The sequence below is a fragment of the Dama dama genome, chromosome 15 (assembly GCF_033118175.1).
Source record: "Dama dama isolate Ldn47 chromosome 15, ASM3311817v1, whole genome shotgun sequence".
Classification (NCBI taxonomy): Eukaryota; Metazoa; Chordata; class Mammalia; order Artiodactyla; family Cervidae; genus Dama; species Dama dama.
In genome coordinates this window covers 7978684-7999430 of record NC_083695.1, presented here as the reverse complement: position 1 = coordinate 7999430, position 20747 = coordinate 7978684, and the positions used below count along the sequence as shown (strand labels likewise).

Below are 20747 nucleotides of genomic sequence, written 5' to 3'. Positions count from 1 at the left end.
TGGCTCTTATTGGTTCCAGAGCTGGAGGAGAGCCTAAGTAATTGAATGCATCACCTTGTAATTGTACAAATGTTATGGGGATTCCATTCACAAAAGAGCTTTTCTTATGTAGTTGAACAAACCTAATCCTTTTTGTCTTTTGTGTGATTATTTCTTTTCTTCCTCTCAGGCCAGGTAACAGCTTTTGGGAGGAAGAAAGAGGAAACATGAAGGAAGTATTTTAGTTTCATTGAACCCTATTGCTCTTAACAAGCAGATGAACAGGTGGCATTCTCAAACTTCAGTTCTTTAAACTACCTCCTGGCACTACCAGATTTTAAAATTGTGGTTTTTTTTCTTATAGGAACATATTTTTCACACTAAATATATTATATAAAAACATCATTTGCCATTTTTAAGCAGTTACACAGTTTCCAAACAATCTTATGGGCCTAAGAGTTGAATTTACATAAAATATTTACCATATTTGCTTTGAAATAACTGAATGATTTAGAAACATAAGTTTTAAATTGAGTATATCAATTAGGTTGAAAGATATCATAAACTTGACATAGGAATTTCAGATAAAGTGGGTTCTCTGGTTCAAGAGGTGTAGAAAACACTACTAGGTTAAAAAAAGTTGAAATAGGTGACTTTACTGCAGAAATTAGTTTCTAGAGTCTTTCATATGCATTTTGAATCTCTAAATGGGAAGAAGAGATGCAGAGGGGGAAAGGTTTTCAAACTCATTAGCCATCTGCCCTCACACCCTGTGTTTTCTTATAACAATTTGATGATACATCTTTGTATGTTTGTTACACTTACCTGTCGTATCTCCTAGTATCTTGTGCTACATTTTCAGAAAAACTGATGTTCTCTTAATGTCTTCATTATATAGGTGAGAAAATTGAACTCTTGGGAAATTAAATAATTTAGCCTCACAGCTAATTAAAAGCAATGAGTATTAGAACCCAAGTGAGGAAAATCCCAGGACACTAGTTTTTCCATTACCCTTCATTATTGCTTGGAATATGAAATGTTACTTTCTCAAAAATATATTTCTTCTAATAAGCAGTGTTTCTACAGTCCCCATTAATAAATATCAGTTCAATTTTGTGTGTATATGTATATATGTGTGTGTGTGTGTGTATTTGTATGTGTTTTTGGTATAAAATTAGTGTATTTTGTTTTTGATCCAATATTTTGTGCCTACTATGGACTTACTTTGGTTTCGAACTAGAAAATCACATAACTGTAAAATCTGCTTTTTCTTTTGCAGCGGCACTAATTCGAGGAAATCGTAAAAACTGTGCTCAATTTTCTGGCTCCCTTGACTGGTTAATCAGCCGACTGGAAAGACTGGAAGCTTCTTCTGGTATGTTTTTGAATATCTCCTTTTTTATCATATAGTATTCCTTTTTCTCTATTTTATGTCCTTTAAGACATAAAAACAAATTCAGTGCAATATAAATGTTTTCCTGTTACTAGGTTAAAATTTTTATTGGTGGCTGAAATCATTGGTATTTTCATTAATTATTTCTGAGAAGCAATGTAAGAATATCTTCTTCATTTACATTTATAAAAGAATGAAGTTCAGAAAGCCACTGAAGAGCCAGAATTCCCATTATTTTTCAAATCAATTCTTCCTGATGTATAATACATTGGTGGTTTGGTCGTTAAGAGGTGTCTGACTCTTGTGACCCCATGGATTCTAGCCTGCCAGGCTCCTCTGTCCATGGAATTCTCCAGGCAAGAATACTGTGGTGGGTTGCCATTTCCTTTTCCAATTAATACATTAGTACCTTACAATACTCTACAGATAAAAAAATTTGTTTGGGTGAATTGTCTTTGTTTTTTAGTTTAAGTGAATTTAATTTGAAAAAATTAGATTGGTTTGGAATTCCCATTTTTAATTTTTGTTTAAATGCTTATGTGGACAGATTTGGAAAAAAATTTGGTTTTCCAAACCATATAGGACAATAGTTTATTTTTTAATTTTTTAAACAATAGTATTTTTATTCAGAGTCAAATCATAAGATGTGATTATTGTTACTAAGTTGGAAGATACAAAAGCATAGAAATGTTTTTTCAAAACTTATCCATGTTCCCATCAACCAGAGATATTTACTGTTAGCATTTTAACCTGTGTTATTCCACGTCTTCATTCCCTTTACTTTTTATTGAAATATTATATTTCTATAGAAAAGTTCATAAATTATAAATATACAGATCAGTTCTTTTTCACAAATAAAATGTATTTGTGTAACAACTGGTTAACAAACAGAATATTATCACCTATCAGAAACATACCCTGGAACCTTCTTCCACTCATCCAATCCTCTGCCCCAGCACCTAGGTATTAACATCATAGATTTATTCTGCCAATTTTTGGACTCTGTGTACCTGGAATCTTGCAGAATAAATTTTTGTGTGTCTGGTTTCTTTCATTCAGTATATTTGTGAGATTCAGTCACAGTCATTTATTTTAAAGGGATTTAGTAAATACAAATAAAAGTCTGCATCATTGTAAAATAATTAAAGACAATAAAATCTGATATGTCTGTGTCTAACAAGAATGTTATTTTTGTATTGATGTTGTAGAGATGTACCCATGCATTCTGCGGCACAGCAGTTTGCCTCAAAGACATCCCAAGCTGAGTCTATTGCTCCTATGTCAGTTCACATAGTATTCCGTTAGTTGCTTTTCTATAGTACTAATGCCCATTTCTGTTACTTATTTTTCCTCTCCATTGCCTAAATGTGGTGAACTCCTTGAAGTCAGGGGCTCAGTTTTATTCATCTTTGTGTTCTCTGCATCTACCATACTGTCTGGCACCTAGTAGGTACTTTATAGCATTTGTTGAAAGAATGATGAATGTTTAAATTCACTTAAGAAAATACTTGTCAGTACAGAAATAATTCCATGACTGTGCATGATAAAGACCCATTCAGGGACATGTTTGTTGAATTTGAATGACTAGAGAGAAAGAAGTACAGATGATTGTGGCCAAAGGAGGTTGATTTTAAGTCAAAGAGCAGAATTTCAGAGTTTAAGATTGAATAACTTAGAAATCTAATGTAAGGGAAATTTGAGTAACACTGAGTTCTAAAGCATTGCTGGATCATTGGGTGACAAATATAAAAAAGCAGATTGTTGATATAAAAAATAGTGTAATAATTATGAGACAAAGATTTTCAGGGTACCACTGTGTGAGTGAGATGACTATATATCAATATAGATTCCTGCTAATTCCTCCTCTACTTAGCAAATGCCATGAATGGTGTTCCTTCTGGCTTTAAGCAAAATAGGGGGCTGAGAGTGGTTCTGAATTGCCAGAACTTTGTACTAACATACAGTCCAGCTTTTGCTACCTGGAAACATGACACTTTAAAGCTTTCAAAGATGTCACAACTATTTCTTACAGAACATAAACCAATCATTTGTCAAAGGAAAAGCTTTTTAGCTACTGGAATAATTTGTCACAGAAGATTGTGTTTAGGAAACTCCTCCACCTTAATATCTACTTAGGTATAATCAGTTAAGTTAGAAAGAATATGGGCTCACAGGATATTATATGAGATCCAGTACTAGGGACATAGATGTAGCTAATCCAAGCAACACCAGTGATACCAGAGAAAGAGACCATTTTTTAGGAGATAGCCATAGAAAAGGTGTCTTTAGCTCTTGATTGAAAGCTTTTGATTTTTCAGAAAGTCAGCTCTGCTAAACCCAGGAGATCATGTACCTGAACCGTATAAGAAACACTGAATCAGAATCACAGTGATACTGGAGACCTTTTAAAGAAAATGTTCCATGAATAGTTATTGGGATCAATACATGTTTGACTGTAACACCACACGGTAATCATCTGTTTGCATCCAGAGATTCACCTAGAGCACGTTACAGTGATTGGTGTTTTTAATAATGATCTTGGGTCATCAAGATGTGTTAATGATATTTAATGCTGATGGGTCACTAAATATAGGGGAACAGAAACTAAATTTTTCAAAGATATTCACTGTAAATGTTTGAAATCATATATTAGAAGTTAAAGATTACTAATTTGATAGTTAGCTAAGACTCTTGTCAAAAATTAGTCATTTTTGAATGACACTAAAATAGTCAGTATACAGCCATACAGTATGTAGTAAAGCATTAAGTTGTAACTGGAAAGGAAAAAGAGGGTAGAGAATGGGGAATCTGGATTTGGAGGGCTTCCTATATTTTGAATGTGAAAAATGAAAAAAGAATTCTCCCAAAGTAAAGTCCAAATGAACAAGAACATTCTTTTCTGAATGCAAACATGATTCAAGTCTCTGGGTATCCACAATATTTATCCTTTTCAGAATGCCTTTGTACAAGCCTGTGTGTGGGATTGACGGCAAACTACTTTTCTAGAAAATAGTTCTTGAAACATAAATCTTCAACTGGATCATATTAGAGAAAAATTACCACTTTGCAGCATAGAATTTATTTTATAATCATTTTCCATACTTACTATTTAACCACATAACTTACTTCTAACAATAGGCGTAACTGGAAGTGACTAGGCTGAAAGCATGCCTGGCTTTTTTAAAAAATTAATTTATTTAAATTGGAGGCTAATTACTTTATAATATTGTAGTGGTTTTTGCCAACATTGACATGAATCAGCCATGGGTGTACATGTGTCCCCCATCCTGAACCCCCTCCCCATCCCATCCCTCAGCATTGTCCCAGTGCACCAGCTTTGAATGCCCTGTTTCATGTATTGAACTTGGATTGGTGATCGATTTCACATATCATAATATACATGTTTCAGTGCTATTTTCTCAAATCATCCCACCCTTGCCTTCTCCCACAGAGTCCAAAAGCCTGTTCTTTACATCTGTGTCTCTTTTGCTGCCTCACATATAGGGTCATTGTTATCTTTCTAAATTCCATATGTATGTGTTAATATATTGTATTGGTGTTTTTCTTTTTGACTTACTTCACTCTGTATAATAGGTTCCAGTTTCATACACCTCATTAGAACTGATTCAAATGCATTCTTTTGAATAGCTGAGTAATATTCCCTTGTGTATATATACCACAGCTTTCTTATCCATTCATCTGCTGATGGACATCTAGGTTGCTTCCATGTCCTGGCTATTATAAACAGTGCTGTGATGAACATTGGGGTGCACATGTCTCTTTCAATTTTGATTTCCTCAGTGTGTATGCCCAGAAGTGGGATTGCTGGGTCATATGGCAGTTCTATTTCCAGTTTTTTAAGGAATCTCCACCCTGTTCACCATAGTGGCTGTACTAGTTTTGCATTCCCACCAACAATGTAAGAGGGTTCCCTTTTCTCCACACCCTCTCCAGCATTTATTGTTTGTAGCCTTTTTGATAGCAGCCATTCTGACCAGCAAGTAATGGTACCTCATTGTGGTTTTGATTTGCATTTCTCTGATAATGAGTGATGTTGAGCATCTTTTCATGTGTTTGTTAGCCATCTGTATGTCTTCTTTGGAGAAATGTCTGTTTAGTTCTTTGGCCCATTTTTTATTGGGCCATTTATTTTTCTGGAATTGAGCTGCATGAGCCGCTTGTTTATTTTTGAGATCAATTCTTTGTCAGTTCCTTTGTTTGCTATTATTTTCTCCCATTCTGAAGGCTGTCTTTTCACCTTGCTTATAGTTTCTTTCATTGTGCAAAAGCTTTTAAGTTTAATTAGGTCCCGTTTGTTTATTTTTGCTTTTATTTCCATTACTCTGGGAGGTGGGTCATCGAGGATCCTGCTATGATTTCCGTCAGAGAGTGTTTTGCCTATGTTTTCCTCTAGGAGTTTTACAGTTTCTGGTCTTATATTTAGATCTTTAATCCATTTTGAGTTTATTTTTGTGTAAGGTGTTAGAAAGTGTTCTAGTTTCACTCTTTTACAGGTGGTTGACCAGTTTTCCCAGCACCACTTGTTAAAGAGATTGTCTTTTCTCCATTGTATGTTCTTGCCTCCTTTGTCAAAGATAAGGTGTCCATAGGTGCGTGGATTTATCTCTGGGCTTTCTATTTTGTTCCATTGATCTATCTTTCTGTCTTTGTGCCAGTACTGTACTGTCTTGATGAACGTTGCTTTGTAGTATAGTCTGAAGTCAGGCAGGTTGCTTCCTCCAATTCCATTCTTCTTTCTCAGGATTACTTTGGCTATTCAAGGCTTTTTGTATTTCCATACAAATTGTGGAATTACTTGTTCTAGTTTTGTGAAAAATACCGTTAGTGGCTTGATTGGGATTGCATTGAATCTGTAGATTGCTTTGGGTAGTATACTCATTTTCACTATATTGATTCTTCCAATCCATGAACATGGTATATTTCTCCATCTATTTGTGTCATCTTTGATTTCTTTCATCAGTGTTTTATAGTTTTCTCTATATAAGTCTTTTGTTTCTTTAGGTAGATTTATTCCTAATTATTTTATTCTTTTTGTTGCAGTGGTGAATGGAATTGTTACCTTAATTTCTTTTTCTGTTTTCTCATTGTTCGTGTATAGGAATGCAAGGGATTTCTGTGTGTTAATTTTATATCCTGAAACTTTATTATATTCATTGATTAGCTCTAGTAGTTTTCTGGTGGTGTCTTTGAGGTTTTCTATGTAGAGGATCATGTCATCTGCAAACAGTGAGAGTTTTACTTCTTTTTCAACCTGGATTCCTTTTATTTCTTTTTCTTCTCTGATTGCTGTGGCTAAAACTTCCAAAACTATGTTGATTAGTAGTAGTAAGAATGGGCACCCTTGTCTTGTTCCTGACTTTAGGGACTTTTATAGAAAGATGGATTTTGTATGCCAGGTCTTTACACCTCAGAAAGGAGCTTATATGCAGAAATGGTTTCCCTAGGCTCTAACTAACCAGCCATCTGAAGATTTAGATGAGCATATGAAAGGGCGAATTCCCAAGGGTGGGTGGTCAGGTGGCGTGTGTTAGGGTCACTTCCCTGTCCTTGGAGGATTCTAGTACTCTCCTAAAATTATACTGGGTCCAGCGACCTGGGCTGCTGCTACCCATTTTGCAGCTAAGGGCAAGCAGTTGTCTTACAGCAGACTTATATTAAGACTTGTCCCACCTATCCTGGGTGCCTGGTCTCCATCTAGGCTGCAGCCACTATCTCCACCGATTCAAGAAAGCCTTTGTCTTCCAGTGGTTTTCTTTGGCAGTTCCTAGAATTCAGGTTTCCATCCTGCATCCTTAGATTCTCCATAGTTGGTTTGAAGATGGGAGTGTTCACTCCTTTTGCTATTTTTATTTCTCCCTACATGTAGTCTTTTAGGGTGGCATTCCACAAAATCCAGGCTTCCCAGGTGACACAGTGGTAAAGAATCTGCCTGCCAATGCAGGATACATAAGAGACATGGGTTCAATCCCTGGATCTGGAAGACCCCTCGGAGGAGGAAATGGCAGTATTCTTGCCTGGAGAATCTCATGGATGGAGGAGCCTGGTGGCCTACAGTCCATGGGACTACAAAGAGTTGGACACAGCTGAACAACTGATCACTCACGTACTCTAGAGAATCCTGGTTAACTAGAGAAATAAAAGAGGAAATCTTTTCTTAGAATAGCTGTATAATCCAGGAAGTTCTCACTTAAGAAAAATTGCTTATTAAAAACAAAATCACAGTGATCTCTACATTTTACATGGTTCGTTTCTAGTGCTCTTGGGTACTGAACTTCTGTCCCATTGCCATGGACATAACTGAAATTTCACCTTTTATTTTTAATTTTATTGAAGTATAGTTGATTTACACATGAGCTTTTCTGTGTTGCTGCTGATCAATGGGTTTTTATTTTTTCCTGAAATTTTCTTCTAATCAGATTTGTACATTCAGCATTTCTATACCTTTTCCTATTTTTTAATTTTTATCCTCTGTCTAAAAGGAAACATAGTTTATAATGTTTCTTTACTGGTCCTTTTTATTTCACTGTCTTTTATGTTATTTTCTTACAACCATAAAATAATAGCAGGTGTTTATTATAACAATATTTGAACCCAAGCCCTGTTCTAAAAACTTTGCACATATTATTTCTCACAACTGACCCCCAGGGTCTTCTATGTTGGAGTGGCTACCAGTTTGATTCTTTTCACTCCTTCTCTCAAATGGACAAGGTTCACCAGTGTCCTTGTGCCTACTTGGCACAAGGTAAAATCTCCTGGTAGGTAAAGTTAGACCAAATATAAGACTTCTACTCTGTGGCTTGTTTCCAGTTTTTCCATACAGACCCTCAACAAATTTGGTTCAACCTTGGAAAGCCCTGGGCATGAGCCATGATCAGAAAGTAGGACAGTTAAGTTTGATCCCAGATGGAGCTCTCATAGTTTTAGAAGCCAAATAACATGCAAGTGAGTCTATTGATAAAAATCAAACTGGGCCATTATACTTCAACTACAGGAAACACTGTGAGGAGCATACTCTACCATCCCAGCACTTGGATGCTTCCAGTATCATTAAGTTCTTTCCAGACACTTTGTTATATCCTCAAAGATTTTTCTTGCTCATGAGAATATAAACGATTCAGGAAGTTACAGCCATAAACGTTTTAAGGCAAGTGGCTCTAGGAGTAGGGTTTATAGCAAGATCGTGTGAAAGCCTTTCACACCTGATTCAAGGTGGGTTTTTGTGTATGTTTGTGTTTGCCTGATATGTAGGATTCACTCAGTTTTTTAGTTTCTTTCAAATGAAACTGTTCCATGTATACATGTAGATGTAGTGTGTTCTTGGGATGAGGTGAGTTCAGGACCTTCCAATGTCACTTCCAGCCAGTCATTTCAGTCGCTCAGACATGTCCAACTCTTTGCGACCCCATGGACTGCAGCACACCAGGCACACCAATGTCACTACCTTGAACCAGAACCTAGAAATATTTTCTACTTTAAAAGTTTTTTGTGCTCCTTTCATTGAGTGGACAAAATTTTGAAAGAGAACAGTAGACCCGTGAACATCGTGGGTCTCACGGTTGCCGACTGTCTGTGCTATTGAAAATCCATGTGTAACTTTACAGTTGGCTCTGTATGTGCAGTTCCACATCCGCAGATTAAATGAGCCTTGGATCATGTACCACCATAGTCCATGTTTAGTGAAGAAAATCCACATACCAGTGAACTTGCCAGGTCAAACTGAGTTGTACATACTCCAGCAATAACTCCCACTAACATCCTGATGTGATAACTTCTGATGTTTTTTGAAATATATGTATTGAATATTATACCAATAAATATACTTTACATAGTTGCAATCCTAATATATATTGAATTTTGTATCTACTCTTGAAAGTTTATATTTTACATTTCTGTGTCATTATTAGAAACTTCACAAATCATTTCTATAAAAGTTATTATGTTGCAGAAACCCAGTGCTCAAGAAACCAAGCACTATACTTGGAGAGTTGGAGAATCAGATTTATTATGCCGGAGGGCCCAGAGGAGTTAACACTCCAAGCTCTGAGCCCTGAACAAAGGGGTTACAGAGTTTTTATAGACAGACTGTAGTGGGCAACACTAGCTGTTAGTAGGCTGGTTTAAACTAAGGGGTCTCGTGCATGCAGGAACAGTGGTCAGGATGGGGAGGGCGATGCCTGACCTGGACAGGCATGATTAAGCAGGTTTACAGGGGCTGGGTGATTGCAAAGAGCAGGGCAAGGGTGAGTAAGGTAAACTCAGTTCCTAGTATTGCAAGTCCTCACTTTCTGACACTATGTGACCTACGTGATCCAGACTTTGCAAGGGGCAGGATGAGTTACAGAGGCAAAAGGAGGTAAAATTTTAACTTATTCTCTTCATTCCCCCCTCTTGATGCTTCTGTCACTGGGTGTAGAAAGCATCATCTCATATTTTGGCAGGACGTTCAGAGCTCCCCATCGTTTAAGGGGCTATATTGAGCGACAACCATTTGTAACTTTATGGATTCAATCTGAGAGGTTATGAACTGGGTAATTGCATTGAGAATACAAGGACCAACAAGAGCGCCACAAAGACATGAAGAGAGGACTGGCTAAAGGGAGGAGTCACGATGTCCCGCTCTAGGTATTGTTCCAGTTACCCCAGGCGTTTGCTAGTTCCTCTCTCCTTTTTATGATCCATTGATATTTTGATAGCCAGATCCTCAAGCTTCTACCGTGTGTTGACCAACCAGCTGCTGGAGTGTGTCTGGAGCAAGGCTGTAGAATCCTTAGGCTTCTGTGGTGCATTGACTAGTCAGCTCCTGGAATGACTAGAGCAGGGCTCAGCACCCTTCATGGGTGAGGGTCGTTGTTTTTGGAACCAGCCCTTGAGGAGATTTTTGGGGCCCTGAACTGCTTTCCAGGTGTCCTCATCATAGGAAGTCACTGCCTTCTTGACTCTGGTGTGGTGGATCCAAGGGATGACTCCCCTAACTTTATCAGCAGTAGGGGTTGTCAGGACGACTGTGTGAGGGCCCATCCAAACTGGCTGAAGTGGTTACTTTTCCCAGTCTTTAACCCATATCTCATCTCCTGGCTGATAGGGATGAACTCAGTTGCCAAGAGGAATGTGTGTCCTTTCTCAGGTTTCTCGGGCGATATGGTGGAAGACTTTCCCAGGGCCTGGAGGTGTCAGGATATCTCCAGGTCAGCTAGTTGTTGGGGTTCTCCCTTGAGCTTTTTTAGTCACTGGGGGGTGGTCTCCCATATATGATCTCAAAGGGAGAATAGCCTGAGGACCTCAGGGTTCATTTACAGAGGACAGTGAGACTCCACAGAATAAGGCAGCTTGTTCTAGCACTGTCTGGGTGTTGGCCGGGGGATATTCTTGTACTAGTACTTGGAGAAACAAACTTAACAAGGAAGTTAAAGATATATGGCCCAAAGATTAATAGAAGTAGGAAAGCAGCCGAGGCGCTAGCCAGGAGAACCAGGTCCAGACATTGGTTCGTGACATTAGTGTTTCTGTAGGTATGAGAAGATGCAAGAATTTAGACTCATTACAAATCTTTACCTGAAAACATCTGACTATCTGAAGGCCTGTTTTTCTGGATTTTCCCAGAGCACAGAGTGCCTTATTTCTTATCTCCACCCTGAACTCCTTTCAAGGGGGTGTTGAAGGTCAGCATCTTGTAGTGCTCATGATTTAATCTTTGTAGAGGCAGCTGGCAAGGGCCAGTTTCCAGTCAGCAGGGCCTCTTCATAGTCATACTTGACCATGTTTTGGGGGCATTTCATGGTCATTGTGTTCCACAGTGCTGGGAAGGCTCATTCCCAGGTCTAACAAAGATTCCACTGACAAGCCACTCAATGTGTTGTCGCTAGACCAGGCCTTGTAAGTAGCAAAAGTCTCTGGACCATACCTGTCTTACTAGCCTCTTGGTCCAGGAAAATATTTCCTCTTGTTGCTTCTTCCCATATCTAGAGTTACATTATTACAATTATTGATCTCATATGATCTCATATCAACATTTTATCATAGGCTCAGTCACACATTTGGTAACATAACAGATAATCTTCTGAAACACGCTACATAGAAAGTAATATGGCTAGCAGTTATAAGTAAGTTCACAAGCAAGAATTTAAGTCAAGAACTTTCATTGGGTATAGCCCAGTATAACCCAGGTCATCTGTCTCAGTTAAATGATTATTAGCCAAGATTAACCAAGTGTTAATCTCCTGGCTGTACATCACGGAGCATCTGACCTTTGTCCGAAGACTGGTTACTGAGTTAAGCTTTAGAAACAATCTAAAGAGTGTGCTTTTTGATAACTTAATTAAACCTTTTAGCAGTATAACAAGAAACTTTCTCAGAAGTGAGTCTTAGTAAGCACAGACCTTAATTAACAAAACTAGACCTTAATATTTAGTGAAACATAATTTTTTCTTTTTTTTTTTTGGAGAACTCATTGTGAGGGTATTAGCAGTGTAACCAGGTAAGGTTTTAAACCATCAAATAAAAATGAGGTCTGTCAGGGAGCCGGGAAAAGCCAGTGGCAGTCTTGGATTTCCCATAGCCCTGGCTCTTTGATTTTCAGCTGTTGTTTATCCATTTTAAATTTCCTGATTTAAGAGCAGACTATCGCTATGTTTTAAGGACATCAAGATAGCAAAAGTCTAACCATGAGGGCTTATTTTTTGTGGAAGCAGAATGTACCATGTTCATGTAGCAGAAGTCTGCATGTACCGTAATCTTAAATAATGTTTATTTACTTTCCCAAAGAAACAAAAAGATTTTAAAACCATATTTTAAAACTTAAAGGCAAAGAAATTCATAATCTGTTATCAAAAGTTGCATTTTAAGAAAACTTTGTTCTCTAAATAGAGAGAAGACAAAATTCCAGCCTGGTACCAGCTTATTGTTAATAACAAAATTTATTTATCTGTTTAATCTTAGAAAGTCTTTTCCATAAATCTTGAAGAACTAGCAGCATTCTTCTAAAGGCATGAGAGTAAAACCATAGAAGGCATGTTTAGAATCTGATTCTATCACAATTGACAAAGAAACCTGGTTATAACACTTTAATATGATAACTAGAATTATAAGTGACCATATTTCATCAGAGCATATCAGATCTATATGAATTTCACATAATTTTAGAATGTCTATATTAGTACCATAAACCATACAGCATAACCTGAAAAGATTTTTCACCCCTTTAATAGTACTGCCCATGTAATTTAACATGTCCAGTGAGCCCAGGTAGCTTAATAGCTCTTTGGGATGTCTCAGGGGCCCTCTGAAGCATCCCAGAGTTAGCTAGAAGTCAAGTTATTTAGGAAGTTTTGTCGGTAAATATCAAAAGGGTTTATAACAGTCAGGTAGGATCATATAAGTTTCTGTGAAATAACAGTTATTTACTTAGCCAAAGTTAACAAAAGATTTCAAAGGTAAATATAGAACAGATCAATTAAGAGGTAAAAAAAAAAACAAAAAAAACCTTAAATCTATTATTAAAAGCAGTTCAGCACCTGAAGAAAGTATGTCCTCTTAACAGAAAGAAAGGCCGAATTTAAGTTTTTGCACCAGCTTACTTTAAACTCATTTGGGTAAGCTTAATTAAATTTATTTTAAACTTAGTCAGTCCTAACCATGTACAAAACTTTTTCACGGTCCACATTCCACAAACCTTTTAATCACTTTCTGTAACAGCCGCCTGCTTTACTTACTGACTTACTGACTTTACCACCACTGACTTACTGTCTGTAAGTCAGACCTACTTTCTTTTCCCTTTATAAAATGTAATTTTATTTTTTTATATCTTTTTTATTAAAAACATTCAAGGCTACTTTCTTATTAGATTAGCAAACAAACATTAATACTAATATTTAATATTAAATATTGATATTTAATATTGACTAGTTCCCAGTTCATTCTTGTATTTAGAATTGTTTGATTTGTAAGTGCTTACTTTTCATTAGACGAATTAAATTAGAACTCATTTACAACTTCAACAATATTATCAGAAAAAAGACATATACTGAGACATACATAAATTCAGACAGACAGACTGACGGAGATCTTATAGTTTTCAGTTTGAGGTTTAAAATATCTCTTTAAACCTCCCCCTCTTTTTTTTCCTGCTTGAAGTTCTAATTTGCCCAAGGCTAAGGTCTCAGGCAAAGCTGGCTGTGTATTTCAAGGACATGGAAAGGGTTAACGTCAGGCTTTTCCCTGGACAGGTCTTTTTACAAGCTAGTTGTTTTTAGTATTTGTTTGTTTGTTTGTTTGTTTTTTAAGCTAGTTGTTTTTAATTGCATATGCAAGAAGAATTGGTTTTGCAGTTTCCAAAAAGAAAATTTTCTCTCACCCAGTTCAATCAGCAATCAGGCACTCACAATCATTCAGAGGCTATCACAATGCCTCCCTTCTCTTGAGTCCACAGGTTTCCTTAACTGTTGCTCCCTTCCTGGGAGCCCCAAGGAGGTTATCAGTCCTGATGCCTCCCTTCCTCCCAAGTCCCTAGGTCTCCCTATCTGATGCTCCCTTCCTGGGAGCCCCAAGGAGGTTATCAGTCATGATGCCTCCCTTCCTCCTGAGTCTACAGGTTTCTTTAACTGTTGCTCCCTTCCTGGGAGCCCCAAGGAGGTTATCAGTCATGATGCCTCCCTTCCTCCCAAGTCCCTAGGTCTCCCTATCTGATGCTCCCTTCTTGGGAGCCCCAAGGAGGTTATCAGTCATGATGCCTCCCTTCCTCCCAAGTCCCTAGGTCTCCCTATCTGATGCTCCCTTCCTGGGAGCCCAAGGAGGTGATCAGTCTCCTCTTCTACCCTTGGGGTAGGTTCCTGCTTGGGGACCGGCCCCAGGGCCTCACCTTACCCTGTGGCCATTCCTGGTGATTTGGTCCATCCCTCCAATGACTGCATTTGGGGTGCAGCTGTCGGGAGAGTCAGAACACTGGTCCGAAAGAGACCCGGAATACCATCAGGTGGCGCGCCTCCTCGTCCGTCTCGGGGTTCCTTCACTCCAACCTGGCCGAGCCACCAGTCTGGCTGCTCAAGGGGCCTGCGTGGCTGACATCTCGCTGGGGCCTCCAGAAATGTTGCAGAAACCAGTACTGGAGAAACTAAGCACCACTCTTGGAGAGTTGGGGAGTGCGGGTTTATCACGCCAGCAGCCCCAGGGGAGTTAACACTCCAAGCTCTGAGCCCTGAACAAAGGGACTACAGAGTTTTTATAGACAGACTGTAGTGGGCAACACTAGCTGTTTTAAACTAAGGGGTTGAAACTAAGGCTGGTTTAAACTAAGGGGTTTTTGCACTCGTGGGAACAGTGGTCAAGATGGGGAGGGGGATGCCTGACCTGGACAGGCATGATTAAGCAGGGTTGCAGGGGCTGGGCGATTGCAAAGAGCAGGACAAGGATGAGTGAGATAAACTTCAGTTCCTAGTATTGCAAGTCCCCACTTTCTGAGACTATGTGACCTACGTGATCCCGACTTTGCAAGGGGCAGGATGAGTTACAAAGGCAAAAGGAGGTAAATATTAACTTTTCCTCTTCAATTAAATTTATAAAATAAAATTTTTGTCCTATTTTGGGCGTTTTTTTTTTTTTTTTAACACTGTGTAGTGTACTCATAATTCTTTCATTCAGATAATTCTGTTATAATCTACCAAGCTTTCAACTTTTTCTTTGAGAATGTCACCATAAATTTTATGTAGTATTGCCATTCCTGGGTCTTATTCAGTGAATTTAAAATTTAAATGTTGATATGAATCAGCCATGGATTTACACATATCAACATTTAAATTTTAAATTCACTGAATAAGACCCAGGAATGGCAATACTACATAAAATTTATGGTGACATTCTCAAAGAAAAAGTTGAAAGCTTGGTAGATTATAACAGAATTATCTGAATGAAAGAATTATGAGACACACAGATTCATATCAATGTATGACAAAACCCACTGGGGAAAAAAAATAATAATAATAAAAATAAAATAAAATACAAAAAAAAATAAAAAAATAAAATAAAATTTAAATGTTAAATCATCTTTAGTCAACTATTGCCATTGTAATGTTAAACATTATTTCTCTCATTTTTTACACAGACTTTTGAGGCATATATCAGCATGATTTATATAGACACATAATGCAGTCAGTCTTGCTAGTCTTTATTTTTTGAAAATTATTCTTCTGGTGTTTCCAATTTGTTTTCCTTTAGGAATTTCTTATTATATATAATTTCTTATTATATATAAAAAATAATTATATAATTTCTTATTATATATAAAAAAACTGTTTTATTCCAACAGTTGACATTAAAAATTTTTTTCTTCTACTTTTTATTTTCAGAATTAGCGGTTTTGACTTAAAAAATAATCACAACCTAGAAGTTGAGTTATGTTTTGTTCCATGGGAATTTGTAGGACTTCAGGCCTGGGAGACAGCATCTCAAGTAACCCTGAGAGAACTGCTCCTAGGATGCAAGGGGAGGAACCAGGTTATATAAAAGTTTTACAACAAAGGTAGTCTGAACATTAAAAGATTGTTGTTAATTAAGGAAAACCAGATATGCCAGCTTAAGGAATTTACTTAAGGAATTTATGTGTTTCTATATATGGGAAGATGCAAGAGTCTGGGCTAATGGAATCTTTCCTTTGATATGTAACCTCATCTATCTGGGGCCTTTTCCCTGTGTTTTTCACCTCCTGAGCTCCCTTGGGGCTCATGTTAAAGAGTAGCTGCAGCCTAATGGCTGTTGTATCGCAGATATTCTTCTCCTCCTGAGTGCCCTTAGGGCTCACCAGCTCATCTTGAAGGGCTGGAATTGCTGATGACTGGGACATCCTTATTTATTGGTATGGCAGGAAAAATTTCATTTCTCAGTGGCAGTTAGTTCTTTTCAACTGTGTGCTTATTTGTTGGATCTGATATGGCTCCATTGGAAAAAAAATTTTGATAAAAACTCAAAACTCTGAAAACCCATTAAAATAGGCTGAACATGAGAAAAATCAGAGATTTCTTTTCACATTGCTATTCTTCCATTTTTGATATGTGCTGTTCTTTCCAAAAATTTTGTCTTTAATCTTTTCTAATATATTTAGGTGCGTAAATGCTTTTGGCTTTCATGAATGTTTATTTACAGAAATAATTGATTTTTATTTATCTTCTACTAGTTTTTTCTTAATAATTACATTTTATATCAGAGATTGGCAAACTTTTTGTGTAAAAGGCCAGATAGTAAATATTTTAGGCTCTGGGATCACAGGGCTTTGTTGCTGTAGCCACTCAGCTCTGCCTTTTTAGTGCAAAGGCACCCTTTGTATTATTTTATGTTTCTCATGCTTTGGAGACTAAGAAACATTTTCTACTGTAAACATCCAGGAGAGTGACTGAGCTCCACTGGTTAGGACACACTGCAGAGTCATACTTTTAGTGCCAAGAAGATGTGTCAATGGATATGGATGTGTGTACACAGTACAACTGTATTTATAAATATAGGCAGCCATGTGCTCTATAGTAATATGAAATAGGAAGAAAACAAAAAGCATCAGAATGGCATATGACATCAAGATAAATAATCTATTAAAAATGCTCTTCCCTTTCTGTTATTTTAGTTTCTTTGTGCTTGGAATAAAGGAGTTTATTTTGTTGCTTACTTTTTTTTTTTTCTTTTTTGTTGCTTACTTTTTTAATAGCTGAAATAATTGTCATAACTTTATGTAAAAATCTTCTTTAATTTATCCATTAGTCTATTGTATGATTATTTTCTACTCTCTTTGATTTTCAACTGGCGTGGATTTTTGGAATACCACAACAGATATTGAACCACACCAAAAATTAATTTAACCTTTTTGGGTATTTTTTTTTTTCAACTGAATTTACATTTATATATTTTGAAGAATTAAGTCATTGGTGAAGAAATTAGCATTAACAGCCCTTGTAATGGATTGGGGTTCAGATCGAGAGTCATTTGTGACAGTTATAGTGAATTACTTCTATACAATTTGTACACCTGAGTACATTTCTGTTCTGAGAAAGTAATCTCCATTTGAAATGAATAAACCTTTCTACAAGGTTCCTTTGAGATCCTTCTTAATACTATGTAGCTCTCAGACAGTGATCACATGTCCTAAATGTTATGTTTAATTGCTGCAAATGAACTACATTCTCTCTGTTGACAAGGCAGCCTTGCTTTGAAAATGTAAATACACGTGTACCCATTTAGCTTTGCAATTTCACACTAAAATTTCTGATAATGAGATTTATTTCTAATGTCTGTTTTAAACTGTAAGAAAAGATATATTCTATTTTGTCCTCTCTGATGACTAATGCTCCAAAATATCACCATTGTTATTCAGGTTTTGTATATTTTATTTTTCTTTTTGTGTAATCTGGTATATTTCTCTTGTTCTGTAAACCAAGAAGCATTTTTGACTTTAAACCTCCAGAAGAATGTAATGATCTCCATGGGTTAGATGCATTGCTGCAGAATTATGCTTTTAGCGTCTTAAATCTTCCTAAACTGGCCATAATCTACCTGTTCCATCTCCTACTGGCTTTGTACCTCAGGCACATCAGCTCTGCCCAGCATTCAAGACTTCAGTCAGCCCATGTTATCCTATCTGGAAAATGGTCATGTATGAATTCTCTGTGGCCCCACTTAAATGTTGCCTTCTTTCATTTCTCTATAGGCAGAGTTACCTGCTTACTTAGCTGAACACTGTATATTTGCCTCGTCCTCACTTGTTATCATATTTGGTTATCAGCCCTGCCTCCCAAACACCAGCTGTCGCTTATCACAGATACTTGGTGACAAACACATTGAGCACATAATTGTACTACATTTAGTCAACACCTCAGTAAGCACATAGAGAAGAGGAAAGTCACTGATCATTGTAGACTGGTTAATCATATTTTCCCCTTTCTTTATTTTCTGTTTAGGTATTCTTGAAGTTTTACACTGTGTGTTAGTAGAAAGTCCAGAAGCTCTCAATATTATTAAAGAAGGCCATATAAAATCCATTATCTCACTTTTAGACAAGCATGGAAGAAATCACAAGGTAAGTGAACCATTTTATTGCCAGAAATGAATTCTGGAATAATTTCAAACATATTCTTTAAAAAGATAATTTTTAAAAGGTGTCACATTTTTCATGTTTTTCGCTTTTTAACTGCAATCAGATAATACTGTGCAGTGGTTATGCATAGCACCAGTGGGGGAATGGAGCAGTTCTCAGTTGTGGAAAATAAGTGGACACATTGCTATCATGTTTAAAGTGACTGGGTCAGAGGTACCTGGAGGGAATGTGTTTCTGTTTGGGAAATTACTGCTGATGCTTGAATCTGAAAAGAGAATGAGAGCCAGCTGAAAGGGATTTCACTTTTCAGGTTCTGGATGTCTTATGTTCTCTCTGTGTTTGCCATGGAGTAGCAGTCCGTTCTAACCAGCATCTCATCTGTGACAATCTTCTGCCAGGAAGAGACCTGTTATTGCAGACACGCCTTGTGAACCATGTGAGCAGGTAGGTTCAGACAGACCATGTCACCAAATTGGTTGTATAATAGGAATTCAGATATCCAAAATACAGTAAATTCCATAAATCAGTGAAGCGACATTTCCAGTTAGATCTACTTTCCAATGTGTCAGACATTCATTGGGTACTCTGTGCCAGGCACAATGCCAGATTCTTTACATGCCTTCTTCACTGTGTGTGCATGAAGTATTACTATTATCCATGTTTTATAAATTAAAATTTTTGAGCTGAAAATGAGGCTAGAGTCTAATTCCAGAGATTGAGCTCTTAACCACCATGTTAAAATGCCTTCCATATGTAATCATGATAATATTGAATATAATTAAGAAGGTGTTATGTGTGGTAGTAATGACTTTGATACACTTAGCACAGTATTTAGCAGCTATCCAGGAAATACTTGCTACTTCACCATGTTTCAAACAAAAATGTGGGGTTTGGTATGTATTTCTCCTCTGTGTTTTCTTTTTTTAAACACAAATATATTGTGTTTTTTTTTTTTTAAACACAAATATATTGTGTTTTTTTTATAAAGATTCATTTGAGACTTCCCTTATTGTTCTTTCTATACGAGACCTGTTGTTAATGGGTGGCATTCCTGAGACTTTCTCTAATCCCTAATGTTAATTTAGGGTTAGGATCTCTTCATAAAATGCAAATACAACTAACTAGGGACTCTTCACAGCGAGACATAGAGAACAACAAAGGTGATTAATCACTTTGGTTCCTTCACTAAGGCTATGACTTGTGTCAGCCTCAAACCCTGTGTGACACAAACCTTAGCTTAGGAAAATGTCTCTATGTCCTGGATTAATAATAACTCCATTAATTCTGGGGCCTGATGCCATCCTGAGTGTCTCCCCTTAAATATGATTTATGATATAAAAATAGGTTGAAGAGCAGTTATGAAAAAATGTAGTAGGCTGTTGAGTGATGTAGCCAAATTTTCCCAAAAGCAAACGTAAGTCACTGAACATTAACTGTAGGGTTGGCTGTTAGAGTAGACTTCAGTGATTGTTTCAATAATTTGTTGCACTTAAGGAAACATTGGGTTTCCCAAAAAAGTCAATAAGGTTTTTCTGTACAATGTTTTGGAAACCCAAACAAACTTCTTGGTCAATACAATGTATCTTTGAGAAGCAGGACTAATTAAGGATAGCATGACGTAATAAGTTGAGACAATGAAAGGTTTATTTGGATTTTCTCACATGCTATTCCCATCTCTTTAAAGCATGAGACCCAATATTTTTCTGGGTGTCAGTGAAGGCTCTGCACAGTATAAGAAGTGGTACTATGAGTTGATGGTGGACCACACGGAGCCATTCGTGACTGCTGAAGCCACTCACCTGCGCGTGGGCTGGGCTTCCACAGAGGGCTACTCACCCTACCCCGGCGGGGGCGAGGAATGGGGTGGGAATGGCGTCGGAGACGACCTCTTCTCCTACGGATTCGATGGCCTTCACCTCTGGTCAGGTAAGTACCATCCATTTTCCTTCATGGTGTTCTCGAAGGAAATCTTTTGCCCTTACTGTACATTTCCATAACCTATTTGTGTTGCTCAAGTCAGATACATTGATTTCAAAAATGCAACACTAAAATGATGCAAGTGGTAAGTCAAAAGCAGAATTTCACTAGAGGAAAAAGAAAACTCTTACAATTATAGTACATCTCCAAAAGACTGAATTCTGTATGAATGATATATATCAGAAGTGGCATTCTGATTCACGAATTGAATGCAAAAACTTAAATGTTTCCTACTTGCTTTAGTTGGTATGTGCAAAGCTTTAGCTTACAGTATAAACAGGAACCAAAAAAATCCTGGAAAATAATCATAAT

General features: G+C 37.1%; 1 protein-coding gene across 1 annotated transcript in view; it reads left to right on the top strand.

Moving 5' to 3' along the window:
- Positions 1–20747, top strand: part of RYR2 (ryanodine receptor 2) — a 798221-nt gene that overhangs the window by 424109 nt on the left and 353365 nt on the right. Inside the window, exons 17-20 of the mRNA XM_061161401.1 lie at positions 1259–1354; positions 18322–18440; positions 18769–18902; positions 20143–20384. Coding sequence (XP_061017384.1) covers positions 1259–1354; positions 18322–18440; positions 18769–18902; positions 20143–20384 — 591 coding nt within the window. The remainder of the gene's footprint in view (positions 1–1258; positions 1355–18321; positions 18441–18768; positions 18903–20142; positions 20385–20747) is intronic.